Here is a 14,463-nt window from a genome sequence, read left to right as displayed (position 1 = left end):
ATATTTAAGTGATCTTAACTTTTTACTAACCAAGATGTCTGCGCCCATTAAACATGTGAGAGTTAATTTTCCAATGTAAATTAAACTTCACGACATAAAACGCCCTTTAAACAGCAATAAACAGTGTTCAATTTATGTATGAATTTTAATATTGTTGCTTAATTACATTAGCTTATAAAATATTAATAAACTTTAATATAAAGTATTCAAAATAAGACAATTGTTCCTTTTGTTTTTTAAAGTAACAAATTCAAATTCTTTTGTTAACCTTATAATATGACCCAAAGACAGAAATACTGAGCAACAAGAACTCCACCAAAAAACCGAGGGTGATCTCAGGTGCTCTAGCTGGAAGGTTAAACATCCTCCTCCACATGTAATTTAGTTACCTGTAGTACATCTCAGGTGCTCTAGCTGGAAGAGTTAACATCCTGCTCCACATGTAATACCTGTAGTACATCTCAGGTGCTCTAGCTGGAAGATTTAACATCCTGCACCACATGTTATACCTGAAGTACATCTCAGGTGCTCTACTCTAGCTGGAAGGGTAAACATCCTGCTCCACATGGAACACCGTGGTAGATCTCAGGTGCTCTAGCTGGAAGGGTAAACATCCTGCTCCACATGTAACATCTGTAGTACATCTCAGGTGCTCTAGCTGGAAGGGTAAACATCCTGTTCAACATGGAACACCTGTGGTAGATCTCAGGTGCTCTAACTGCAAGGGTAAACATCTTGCTTCACATGTAATACCTGTAGTACATCTCAGGTTCTCTAGCTTCAAGGGTTAACATCCTGCTCCACATGTTATACCTGTAGTACATCTCAGGTGCTCTAGATGGAAGGGTTAACATCCTGCTCCACATGTAATACCTCAGGTGCTCTAGCTGGAAGGGTTAACATCTTACTCCACATGTAACACCCGTGGTAGATCGCAGGTGCTCTAGCTGGAAGGGTAAACATCCTGCTCTACATGTAACACCTGTAGTACATCTCAGGTGCTCTTGCTGGAAGGGTTAACATCCTGCTCCACATGTAACACCTGTGGAAGATCTCAGGTGCTCTAGCTGGAAGGGTTTTAAACATCCTGCTCCACATGTAACACCTATGGTAGATCTCAGGTGCTCTAGCTGGAAGGGTTAACATCCTGCTCCACATGTAACACCTGTGGTAGATCTCAGGTGCTCTAGCTGGAAGTGTTAACATCCTGCTCCACATGTAACACCCATGGTAGATCTCAGGTGCTCTAGCTGGAAGGGTTAACATCCTGCTCAACATGTAACACCCGTTGTAGATCTCAGGTGCTCTAGCTGGAAGGGTTAACATCCTGCTCCACATGTTACACCTGTGGTAGATCTCAGATGCTCTAGCTGGAAGGGTTAACATCCTGCTCCACATGTAACACCCGTGGTAGATCTCAGGTGCTCTAGCTGGAAGGGTTAACATCCTGCTCCACATGTAACACCTATCAGTCAGAGCTCAGACATAAATAAGTCTAAATCTGCTTTTGACTCATAGAGGTCTGAATTTGAAGGTTTCAAGATCTGTCTACCTTTAATTTAAGACAAATTATGACTTCAATAAGTCAATTAGTGTTAAGCAAGAAATATTTGACCTAAATTAAAGAGTTGCAAATATTGACTCCTACAAGTCAATAATTTACCAAAATTGGCCAACTTCAAGACCCATGCATAATTATAAAAAGGTCATGCATCTACATGAAATTATGACAACATTGAAAGACAATGCTTTGTCTTCTAAGGAAAAATATGCATGAGAGTCTAAACAATCGGAGATAATGTTTATTTACTTTAAAACGCAACCATCTGTAATCACACAAAATGACGAAAATAATCTATGTTAAGTAAAAATGTTCAATCAGATAATTAAATATAGATAGCTCAGGTCATTGTGAACTCTCACACAGGTTTATTGTCTCGCCTTGACAGAGTCAAAAAGGGAGACATAGGTATGCTGTTTCCGGCTTCGGCCATTGCGATGGCGTCAACAATTTATTAGTTTGTGATTAGGTCTAGTCCATGGTGAACCACTAGTGGTAGGTCAATGATATTTGGTATGCAGTTGTATTAGCATTGGCACATATCATTACCATGGAGATTATTTGGCCCTGCCCCCTCAGTCAAGGTCTATTGACTTTGAAACTTTTCATAGTTTACATGTTTTAGTTTGTGATTAGGTCAATTTATGGGAAACCACTAGTGGTAGGTCAATGATATTTGGTATGCAGTTGTATAAGCATTGGCATATCTCATTTCCATGGAGATTATTTGGCTCCGCCCCCTTAGTCATGGTCTATAGACTTTGAAAATTTTGCTAAGTTAACATGTATTAGTTTGTGATTAGGTCAGTTCAAGGGGAACCATTAGTGGTAGGCCGATGCTAATTGGTGTTCAGTTGTATAAGCATTAGTACATCTCATTTCCATGGAGAATATTTGGCCCCGCCCCCTCAGTCATGGTCTATTGACTTTGAAACTTTTGCTTAGTTTACATGTATTAGTTTGTGATTAGATCAGTTTAAGATGAACTGCTAATGTTAAGTCAATGATATTTGGTATGCAAATTTATTGTCATTTGCAAGTATTGTTTCCATGGAGATTATATAGCCCCACCCCTGATCATGGTTCATTGACTTTGAAACTTTTACATAGTTTACAAGTTAATGTTTGTGTTTAGGTTTGTTTAAAGGGAACGACTTATAATAAGTCAATGGTATTTGGTATGCAGTTGTATTAGCATTGGCACATCTCATTCCATGGAGATTGTTTAGCCATGTACCTTCAGTCATGGTTCATCGACTTTGAATATTTGCATAATTTATATGTTAAAGTATTGCTATTTTAATTTCAATATTTGCATTATCAAAATTACAAAAAGGTGAGACATATCTCTGTGATAACAGTTTATGATGTCATAGGTGGTGCACTTTGGCCACTAATTAAAATTAATTCTTTTCATAAACCTAAATAGACCTTAACAAGTCCGTCATTTTCTGACTTAAATAAGTCTGAAAATGAAAGTACATTTTTATAATAAATACATTTTTTGACTTGTAAGTCATAAACAAAAATCGACTTGTTTATGTCTGAGCTCTGACTGCCTATGGTAGATCTCAGGTGCTCTAGCTGGAAGGGTTAACATCCTGCTCCACATGTAACACCCGTGGTAGATTTCAGGTGCTCTAGCTGGAAGGGTTTACATCCTGCTCCACATGTAACACCCGTGGTAGATCTCAGGTGCTCTAGCTGGAAGGATAAACATCCTGCTCCACATGTACATGTTACACCCATGGTAGCTGATCTCTGACAGGTGCTCAGCTGGAAGGGTAAACATCCTGCTACACATGTAGCACCCTTGGTAGATCTCATGTAAGTAAACCTGTGATAAGTTTTATTCGAATTCAGTACAATGCAGTATGTCACAGTTGAGGATAAGTGGACTGTTGTCTGCTCTATGGTCAGGTTGTTGTCTCTTTGACACATTCCCCATTTCCATTCTCAATTTTATTGGTTAAGACAATTGGAACATATCCATCATCATCTGTGAAACAGATATCCAATAACAGTCTAAGGTATGATTTCAACTTCACCACTTGGATCTCTTGGCTAAATAGCTTCCTTTTGCATGTTGTGAGCCAAGTAAACCATGACAGGAAATAAAAGCTCTGAAATATTGTGTCAACAGGGAGGTATATTCTCCATATATGCAGGTGCTGCTGGAATGTTGCTACATGTACCTAGAAATGGAAAGATCACAATTGGGAAGCTGAAATCATCTCTATTGTCATAAAGTTTTGTTTTCAACCAAAAGTTGAAGGATAATGCCAGCATCTTTTTCTTCTTCATAAGAAGCTCCTGTATGAAGTCTGCCTAATATTTATAAAGGAACAAGCATGCGTTAAAGTTACACTGCAAGAAGAGAACAACAAACACCAATAATGTCTGGTTATCCCTTTTCACTTGAAACGCTCCTGTTCAAAATCAAATACAGATCAATAATCATTTTGATGTACCTGTCATATGCATGTAGAAAATGAAATGCACATTTCCTTACCATGCTTACCATTTAAAGGATTAATTTGACCTCCATATCTTTTTTGTTTTATTATGGAGTTTGGTTGATGTCTCTTTATGCCATGTTTTCTATATATACATGTATCTCTGACACATCACCTGATATTCATTTAATGCATATGTCTATAGAACATTTCAGAATTGTCACTGATCTTCAATTTTCAGACCTCCACCAATAAAAACTGGCTGCCACGAAATAGCCCAAAAGCGGTGCTTAAAAGTGGTGTTAAAACACCAAAAATCAAATCAAATCAAATCAATTTTCAGATTTAAAACATATACAAATTCTATAGTTTGAACCAAAAAAATAGAAATTTACAAATGGATGGCAAATTTCCACCACCCCTAAAGCAAAGGTTATCAAAATGTTATGAAGATTAACAAATTTCCTTTATGTTTGGTCCAGACTGTGATCACATTTGGATGAAAATTTGTAAGTTTTAATTTTGACCCCTATAGACATGATAGGACTAATTGCAAGTTTCTTGACAGAAAAAAGTCTATGCTAGTTCTTACTGCTAAATAGCATGTAGCCAAATGTTTGAGGAATGCATTGAAAGATTTTATATATATTCTTACTCAAAAGGGGCCAAAGGGAGTTTGGATTATCTGATTATGATGTGCTTTCTATTCATGCTATTTGCACACAGTCATGGACAGTATATGTCATTTGACCATCGTACATAATGCATATGTTGTATAACATGTATAAAGGAGAAAACTATTTATCTCTCTTTAAAAAAAAATTCAAATGTATTGTAAAACATTAGAGAAATTAAAAAAACATAAAAACTCCTTCCCTTATAGACTTTTTTAGTTGAATACAGTTATTATTGTCTTTTGGGAATTAAGTATTTGAAGAAAAAATTGTTTATGATGTATTTATTTGCAGATTTAAGTAGAATGTCAGGAAATAAAAGAGCTGTGTTTAAAAGTGACCTTGACTTTTGTCCAGAATGTGGAACAGTGTTACCATTACCAGGGCTTCAAGACTTGGTTTCATGTAAAAAATGTCAATATGAAATTAGAGTAGAAGGTATGTGGCCTCTGTCATGTCTGTCTATTATGTGGGACAGACCATTTTACATTTATCTTGATTACAGGGCCTCCATTACATATATTATAGGATTAAACACAATATGTTATACTGGGGCCGATAATCTGAATAAAAATTGTAATGTTTGTGATTCAGCACGCCAGTTTACACATACCTCTAGAAAAAATGTATTTCCCAGTAATCCTTATAATTCTCAACCAAAGTACTTTGTTTTTTTTTTTTTTCAACTTTTATTTATGTTTATAGTCCACGAGTGTATCCCAGTGAAATCTTAACAGTGTTTACATAGGCTACAAATGTATGAAAGTGGTTTCGACAACAGTCTATCAAAGTGTAAATCATGGGAAAAAAATCTAATGGACTAATCACATTCAAGTATTTGAAGATGTAGAAACTGTTTAAGAATTATATCAATATGAAAACCAGTAAGATACAAAATTCATTATTTAAAAACTATGTTCAAAGACCAGGGAGATAATCTGAAAAATCACTTAGATGCAACTTGTTGAGAATTATTAATATTTGTAATGTTCTTTAGCTTTTGACAAAAAAAACATATCCATGGCAAAATGATATTTCTCTATAGCTGACCACAACAAACACATAAAAATTCTTCATTGTGTCTTTTAATTAAAAAAAATCCTGGATGATTAAGGGAGATAACTCTAATTCCAAAATTTAAGTTACCTTTTCCATGAAATAAGACCCCGTTTACACTTGTAGGAAATTGAACCGATCTTTATTTGAATCTATCTTAAAAAAGACCAGTTCGAAATTTACATTTGCACAAGCAAGATCGTTGAGATCGATCTTATTTAATTTAGGGCGTTTACACTGCAACATAAAAAGAACTGGTCTGACCTGATTACTTTACATTTCGTAAACAAATAATTGTAAAAATAGAAAAGTATTATAACGTGTGCATCTTGCACCGACAATCACACACTGCAAAATCAAGGAAAAAATATTTTGATCATTGGAATTTCGTATGCAGTTATTAATTATCTTTTTGGTTCGCACGTCATTTATTCATTAAACAAAGAAATGTGAGAAGACTATCACTTAAAAATGAAAGGTCAATGAATTTGAAGTTTAGGATTTGCAGCAAAGAAATAGAATTTATCCATGTAGAAGAATGATCCAAAAACGGTTGGATCTATATTTACTGTTCTTATCCCATCCATCGTTTTTAAACACGTGTGTTTTTGCCTCTGAACATGCACAAATTTATTTTCATATCTAAATATAACATTCACTTGAAGAAAGATTGATTGTGATCAATCTAAGCGTTAACACTTGAAGAAAGATTGATTCAAAGAAGATCGATCTTTTTAAAACCACATCTGGAGGTGGACTTTTTAAGTCTGATTGAAGATCGATCTTTCTCGTTTACATTAGACTAAAGGTCGGTCTTTTTAAGATTGATCTGAGGAAAGATCGATCTTTTTTACAAGTGTAAACGGGGTCCTACCTAAATAAGTATTACCCCTGACTGACGTATTCAATGAAACAAGCTTTGCTGAATGTTTTAAGGACTTATAAATTGTAATATTGATCTGACAAGTGAACCTGACTTGGTATAAATAATATGAATTGTGAGTTCAGAGTAAATGTTGTCAAACATGAGTTGTCTCCTATTGTGTAACAGTAGTCATTCTAAGGTCAATGTGCACAGTTGAGAGTTTTTTATTAGAAATTGATGAATGGTAATTTTTTGTAAGAAGTATTCCAAAATATTAATTAACAAAAAAACCATGAAACTTAGTTTCAATTATTTATTAACCAAATATTTTACAACATAAAAAGGTATGATCTCTAAGTATGTAGTACAAAAATAAAAGATCATGACAAAACAGACAGAAGTAGTAAATACAAAATTAATGCAATTAAATAAATCAATATGATTCCAAATAGCAACTGTGTAAGACGTCAATAAAAACAATGAACAAGCAAAAGCAACTCAAAAAAGTAATGTAAGCTTGATTATTTACCGGAATGTCTCAAGGTAAATAACACTTTTAAAAATTGTTATCTATATTTAGATGGGAGATAACTCTTCGGAACTTGCTGGAAGTAAACAGCACATTTTTTATATGCAACCACTGGAATACAAAGACATTTTATATTTTACTTGCAGAATTTGATGGAATTGAGATAAATTCAACAATAATATTTAATGAAGCAGACATGAAAGAGGCAGCATCTGAGATCAAGACAGAAAAAGAACTGAAAGGACCCATGGTATGTTGTCTTGCCCACGTATAGATAGTTTGGACAATACAAAAATATATTCAGAATAGATAAATTTAAAATTTATATTTAATTTGATAAAAATCCTTAAGATACTATATAAATTATATAGTTAATAGTTTTTATACGACTGCAAAAAAAATTTGCGTTCATAATTATATTGGTATGACGTTGGCGTCGTCGTCGTCTTCCAAAGACACATTGGTTTTCGCACTCTAACTTTAGTTTAAGTAAATGGATCTCTATAAAATTTTACCATAAGGTTCAATACCACAAAAGGAAGGTTGGGATTGATTTTGGGGGTTATGGTACCAACAGTTAAGGAATTAGGGGCCAAAAATAAGCATTTTTGTAACTTCCAGACAATAACTTGTGTGTTAGTGTATGGATCTCTCTGACATTGTACCATTATGTTCCATATCACAAAGGGAATGCTGGGATTGATTTTGGGGGTAATTGCCTGAAAATTTTAGGAATTAGGGGCCAAAAAAGGGGCAAAAAACAAGCATTTTTCTAGTTTCATGACAATAACTAGTGTGAGTGTATGGATCTTTCTGAAATTGTACTACAAGGTTCCATATCACAAAGGGAAAGCTGGAATTGAGTTTGGGGGTAATTGCCCAAAACGTTTAGGAATAAGAGGCCAAAAGGGGGCCAAAAATAAGCATTTTTCTAGTTTCCAGACAATAACTTGTGTTCAAGTGTATGGATCTCTCTGAAATTGTACTGCAAGGTACCATACCACAAAGGGAATGCTGGGATTGATTTTGGGGGTAATTGCCTCAAAATTTTAGGAATTAGGGGCAAAAAAGGGGCAAAAAACAAGCATTTTTCTAGTTTCAGGACAATAACTTGTGTGTAAGTGTATGGATCTTTATGAAATTGTACTACAAGGTTCCATATCACAAAGGGAAAGCTGGGTTTGAGTTTGGGGGTAATTGCCCCAAACATTTAGGAATTTGTGGCAAGAAAGGGGCAAAAAAACAAGCATTTTTCTAGTTTCCAGACAATAACTTGTGTTCAAGTGTATGGATCTCTCTGAAATTGTACTGCAAGGTACCATACCACGAAGGGAAGGCTGGGATTGATTTTGGGGGTGATGAATCATAAGGGGGTTAAAAAAATTTGGGTGGAGGGATTTTTTTTTCTTCCTTTTTTTCCTTTTTTTTTCTTAAATATTTTCCATTTTAAATTGGTTATTTCTGATTTATATATAAAAGCAAATAATAATGATATGGTTTGAATAGGTAAATTAAAAATTTATAAGTTCTTAGACCACATTCATTCTGTGTCAGAAACCTATGCTTTGTCAAATATTTAATCACAATCCAAATTCAGTGTGTATCAAGCTTGAATGTTGTGTCCATACTTGCCCCAACTGTTCAGGGTTCAACCTCTGTGGATGTATCAAGCTGCGCCCGGCAGGGCATTTTATTGAATATATTTTAAATTAAAATAATTAATTTTATAATAAGGTTGTAATATCAAAACAGAACTTACATATGACAAATTTACATTACACATAAAAATTAGTATGATCTTTATTGGTATCTAATACTGTGTAAACTGGATAGTCTTGTACTTCTATACACTGGGGTCAGTTTATAACCTTAGTTTCTAAACCTTGATGCAGAATTAATAGACATATAGTCTTTATTAGTCCCCTACCAACGAAGTCGAAGGGGACTTTAGGTTTGCACTCTGTCTGTTTGTCCATCCGCCAGTCTGGCAAATCAGTTTTCCACACTTTTTTTCTTCATGCTTGAAGATATTTGCTTTGAAATTTGGTATATAGTTTTTCATGACAAGTTACAGATCAAGTTCGAATAATGTTCTGGTCTGATGATTTTGTGCAGAGTTATGGTCCTTGGACTTAGAAAATTCACTCAAATAATCAGTTTTCCGCACTTATTTTTGTTATGCCTTAAGATATTGATTTAATAATTGGTATAAAGTTTTATCATGACAAGTTACAGATCAAGTTTGAATTTTGAATTCACTCAAATAATCAGTTTTCCACACTTTTATTTCTTCATGCTTGAGGATATTGACCTGATATTTTATATATAGTTTACACCATGACAAGTGATGGATCAAGTTACATATATATTGACCTGATATTTGTTATATAGTTTACACCATGACAAGTGATGGATCAAGTTCCACTACAATGAATTCTTAATCGGTAGGGGACTATGTGTTGCCATGCAATACTCTCAGAATGCTTGTTTTAAATGGAAATTTAAATAATCTATTTGGCATCTATAATTTTTTACCTTGAACTCAAGGACCTTGATAAATCATGAAAACAATATATAAAAACAATAGCAGCAAATAGGCATCTTTGATTTGACCTTCCAAAGAAACAAAACCATGATCTCCTCCCAACCCAGATATACCAACAATCAGAAAATACAAAAAAGGTGTCATTTCATATATATGAAGCAAACAGCATAATTGTTTTGTTCTACTTTCATTGGATTTTATTTTAATTTTTGAAACAATACTGATATGTACATGTATGGTTGTTATCTTTAGGATACGGTTAATTATTGCGATTTCAGGAACAGCTGCATACAGATATATGTATCAGATTACTATTTCATATAGTTCCAATTTTTGCCACACTCACCCAGTCACATTACTTCCATTAATAAAAACCTGACAAAAATTTCTGAATTTACAGTATTTATTGTTTGGATTATCGTAATTTATTTTAAGGCTAGTTGATGATATTTGTTACCTCTCTTAAATACAAGTGTATTTTATTTCTAGGCAGACAAGAAGTGTACACAGTGTGGTAATGATGGTATGGTATATTCTACAATGCAAACTAGATCTGCAGATGAAGGACAAACTGTATTTTATACATGTCCCAAATGCTTGTAAGCTATACTGATTTTAAGTTCTCTGCACCATATTTGAAACCTATGGTTATATTATAAAGCCACTAGATGTTGCCAGTGATATAAACATACTACTTTGATGGTGCCAGACAAGTTATGACAGTATTTGTTAGTTTTCTTTGTTATTTGTACTTTGATGGTGCCAGACAAGTTATGATAGTATTTGTTAGTTTTCTTTGTTATTTGTACTTTGAGGGTGCCAGACATGTTATGACAGTATTTGTTAGTTTTTTTTTGTTATTTGTACTTTGAGGGTGCTTGACAAGTTATGACAGTATTTGTTAGTTTTCTTTGTTATTTGTACTTTGAGGGTGCCAGACATGTTATGACAGTATTTGTTAGTTTTCTTTGTTATTTGTACTTTGAGGGTGTCAGACATGTTATGACAGTATTTGATAGTTTTCTTTGTTATTTGTACTTTGAGGGTGCCAGACATGTTATGACAGTATTTGTTAGTTTTCTTTGTTATTTGTATTTTGAGGATGCCAGACATGTTATGACAGTATTTGTTAGTTTTCTTTGTTATTTGTACTTTGAGGGTACCAGACAAGTTATGATAGTATTTGTTAGTTTTCTTTGTAACATTTGTACTTTGAGGGTGCCAGACATGTTATGACAGTATTTGTTAGTTTTCTTTGTTATTTGTATTTTGAGGATGCCAGACATGTTATGACAGTATTTGTTAGTTTTCTTTGTTATTTGTACTTTGAGGGTGCCAGACATGTTATGACAGTATATGTTAGTTTTCTTTGTTATTTGTACTTCGAGGGTGCCAGACATGTTATGACAGTATTTGTTAGTTTTCTTTGTTATTTGTACTTCGATGGTGCCAGACAAGTTATGACAGTATTTGTTAGTTTTCTTTGTTATTTGTACTTCGAGGGTGCCAGATATGTTATGACAGTATTTGTTAGTTTTCTTTGTTATTTGTACTTTGAGGGTGCCAGACAAGTTATGACAGTATTTGTTAGTTTTCTTTGTTATTTGTACTTCGAGGGTGCCAGACAAATTATGACAGTATTTGTTAGTTTTTTTTGTTATTTGTACTTTGAGGGTGCCAGACAAGTTATGACAGTATCTGTTAGTTTTCTTTGTTATTTGTACTTTGAGGGTGCCAGACAAGTTATGACAGTATTTGTTAGTTTTCTTTGTTATTTGTACTTCGAGGGTGCCAGACAAATTATGACAGTATTTGTTAGTTTTTTTTGTTATTTGTACTTTGAGGGTGCCAGACAAGTTATGACAGTATCTGTTAGTTTTCTTTGTTATTTGTACTTTGAGGGTGCCAGACAAGTTATGACAGTATTTGTTAGTTTTCTTTGTTATTTGTTGTTACCTCACATCTATGTTCTTCACTCCATTGCTTTAGTGTAATAGACATCTCGGAAAAATTTCTACACAAACATGTAATTTAAACTATTTTGAACTTGCTGTTAGCTTTTGCCCCAAGTAGAATGTCTCACTATGACTTTGAGATGAAGAACAGCTAAAACAGGTGTTTTTTTCAAGAGTATATATAGATTTTGTGTCTTCAAATTATCATATTATATCTTCTCTTTCATTATCAATATGAAATGACTTTGCTGAAGTCCACTGAAAAAATTCAAAGTTTAATGAATTCTTGTAATAAGTCTGTGTATTAACATCCTGGTATCTATAGTGATCATATGGTCTGTAATAAATCTGTGTATTTACATTCTGGTATTATAGTGATTGTATGGTCTGTAATAAATCTGTGTATTTACATTCTCAGGTATTATAGTGATCATATGGTCTGTAATAAATCTGTGTATTTACATTCTGGTATTATAGTGATTGTATGGTCTGTAATAAATATGTGTATTTACATTCGGGTATTATAGTGATCATAATTATGGTCTGTAATAAATCTGTGTATTTACATTCTGGTATTATAGTGATTGTATGGTCTGTAATAATTCTGTGTATTTACATTCTGGTATTATAGTGATTGTATGGTCTGTTATAAATTTGTGTATTTACATTCTGGTATTATAGTGATCATATGGTCAGTTATACATTATTATTTAAAAGAGGTTGAAATGTCTTTACATGTTCTGTCAAACTACAAACACGACTAAAAATTCTTACATAATAATTGTTTTTAATTATACAATTTATCCAGACCTTAATCGCTAAAAGTCTAAATAACAGACACATCAAAAACCTGCCATCAACATGTTCAATACCTTATTCACTTGAGGTCAAATTAAGATATAACTGAAAACAATCACTAAGGAGGTAATTGTTCCTAACTTTTGGTAAGCAGATGATTATGTAGCAGGGTTACACTGCTCTTTTGAAATCCTTAAACACCTCTTCCAATCTCGCTCTTATGGTTAATAAAGGGAAATAGAAGACATACATCACTCATCCATCAAGTCCTCTGTTAACTAAGACTATACACTAAACAAGTTCTATGACAAATATTATATGTAGATCATTTTGTGGCTAACTTACATTTACTCACCCACCTAGTCTGCTAACAATAATTGTAACATCTGTGTTAGATTTTGAAACAACTAAATCCTAATGGTATATTGAAATGTAATTTTTATTATGCAGGCACCAGGAGATAGAATATTCCTAAAGGTCAGAATACCAAGCTGCAAATGTTAACCTACTCTAACTTGGAAAGATTATTTCCCAATGGAACAGTTCCTTTTGAAGGCACAGGCTGTACCAACAAGACAGGACATCTTACACAGATTAAACATTACATTGTTATTTTATTATTTGTATAATAAATTTTATTAGGTGCAATAATCCGGTTTATTATTTTTATTTTTTTATTAAATATAGACATTGTGTAAAATTGTCCTGATTGCTCTTCACTAGTGGCCAAACATATTGGCCTAATAAAGAACGTAACGGTAACTAGGATATTGTTGTCTTTCTGCAGTTAATGTTATGAGTTTTTAAGACAACCACACAATACCCTTAAATAACTCATGATTACTCTAGCTGAACAGGGGCCTCAGTGGCTGAGTGGTCTAAGTACTCCAACTACTGTATCACTAGCCTGTCAACCCTTGTGACTGCGAGTTCAAACCAATCTTAATTGACTAGGATAATCAGTTCTCCTGCTGAAGGTCATGGTTCTCTCCTGGCACTTCCTCCACCAATAAAAACTGACCGCCACAAAATAACCAATAGTGCTGAAAGTGGTGTTAAACACCAGTCAAGCAATCAGTCTACCTGAACAGAAAGTCAGAAGATGCTGTTTCACATTTTTATGCCCCCGCCGTAGCAGAGGGGGCATTAAGTTTTACCCTCGTCTGTCTGTACGTCCCGAAATTGGTTTCCATACTCTAACTTTAGTTTGCCTCAAGCCAAATGTTATCAAACTTATACACAATGTTTATTACGGTACCACAAAACACTGATCAAGTTTGAATTTGGGTGGCGTCACTTTTACTGTTCTAAAGTTATGGCCCTTTACAAATGAAAAAAATGCTGAATTTTTCGTTTATGTTCTCTAACTTAAGGTTGCATCAACCAAATGTTATGAAACTTATACACAACGCTGATTACCACAAAACTCACATCAAGTACGAATTTGAGTAGCGTCACTTTTACCAATCTTGAGTAATATCCCTTTATAATGTTATATGCAATGCTAACCAGGTACAGTCGCTTATTACCGTAATCTATCACTAAATTATAAAACTTCCATTTAATTTAGATATACAAGTCTTATTTTGTAATTCTGTAAAGGTATTTCAAATCAAGAAAGTTATAAGACCTCCTTGGTCGAATGAACCAAACACATTGTGTTGTGAAGCTCTTCTTATTTCTCAGAATTTGAAAAAAGAGATGTGGAAGATACCAAAGGGATATTCAAACTCATACGTTAATGACAAACAGACTGTGTCATTGCAAAAAATGAAAAATGACCAAAAGACAAACAACATTATACAAAACATAACATAAAAAACTGAAGACTGAGAACCCCACCAAAAAACAGGGGATGAACTTAGGTTCTTCAGAAGGGTAGGCAGATCCTGCTCCACGTGTGGCACTTGTTGTTTTGGTCATATAAATACAAACACGGAGATGTGTCTAATTTGATGAATTTACATATGATCTTTGTGTCATTTAAAATCCAACATTTTACACGGTCTTAAAGAATATATATA

At 33.8% G+C, this 14,463-nt stretch overlaps 1 protein-coding gene across 3 annotated transcripts; it reads left to right on the top strand.

The window, feature by feature from the left end:
* The first annotated feature begins 16 nt into the window (after window positions 1–16).
* On the top strand, window positions 17–13,201 carry LOC127729472 (DNA-directed RNA polymerase I subunit RPA12-like). 3 transcript variants are annotated; one of them, XM_052237293.1, is made up of 5 exons: window positions 17–55; window positions 4,986–5,129; window positions 7,288–7,391; window positions 10,176–10,285; window positions 12,890–13,201. In XM_052237293.1, the coding sequence occupies exons 2-5, from the start codon at window positions 4,997–4,999 to the stop codon at window positions 12,912–12,914; spliced, it is 372 nt and encodes a 123-aa protein (XP_052093253.1). In that variant the 5' UTR covers window positions 17–55; window positions 4,986–4,996; the 3' UTR covers window positions 12,915–13,201. The 3 variants fall into 3 exon arrangements, with proteins under 3 accessions (XP_052093253.1, XP_052093254.1, XP_052093255.1); XM_052237294.1 differs by having other exon boundaries at window positions 34–136; XM_052237295.1 differs by having other exon boundaries at window positions 52–75.
* Window positions 13,202–14,463: the final 1,262 nt, after the last annotated feature.

The sequence above is a fragment of the Mytilus californianus genome, unplaced genomic scaffold (genome assembly GCF_021869535.1).
Source record: "Mytilus californianus isolate M0D057914Y unplaced genomic scaffold, xbMytCali1.0.p SCAF_2, whole genome shotgun sequence".
Lineage (NCBI taxonomy): Eukaryota > Metazoa > Mollusca > Bivalvia > Mytilida > Mytilidae > Mytilus > Mytilus californianus.
This window is presented reverse-complemented; position numbering and strand designations above follow the sequence as displayed.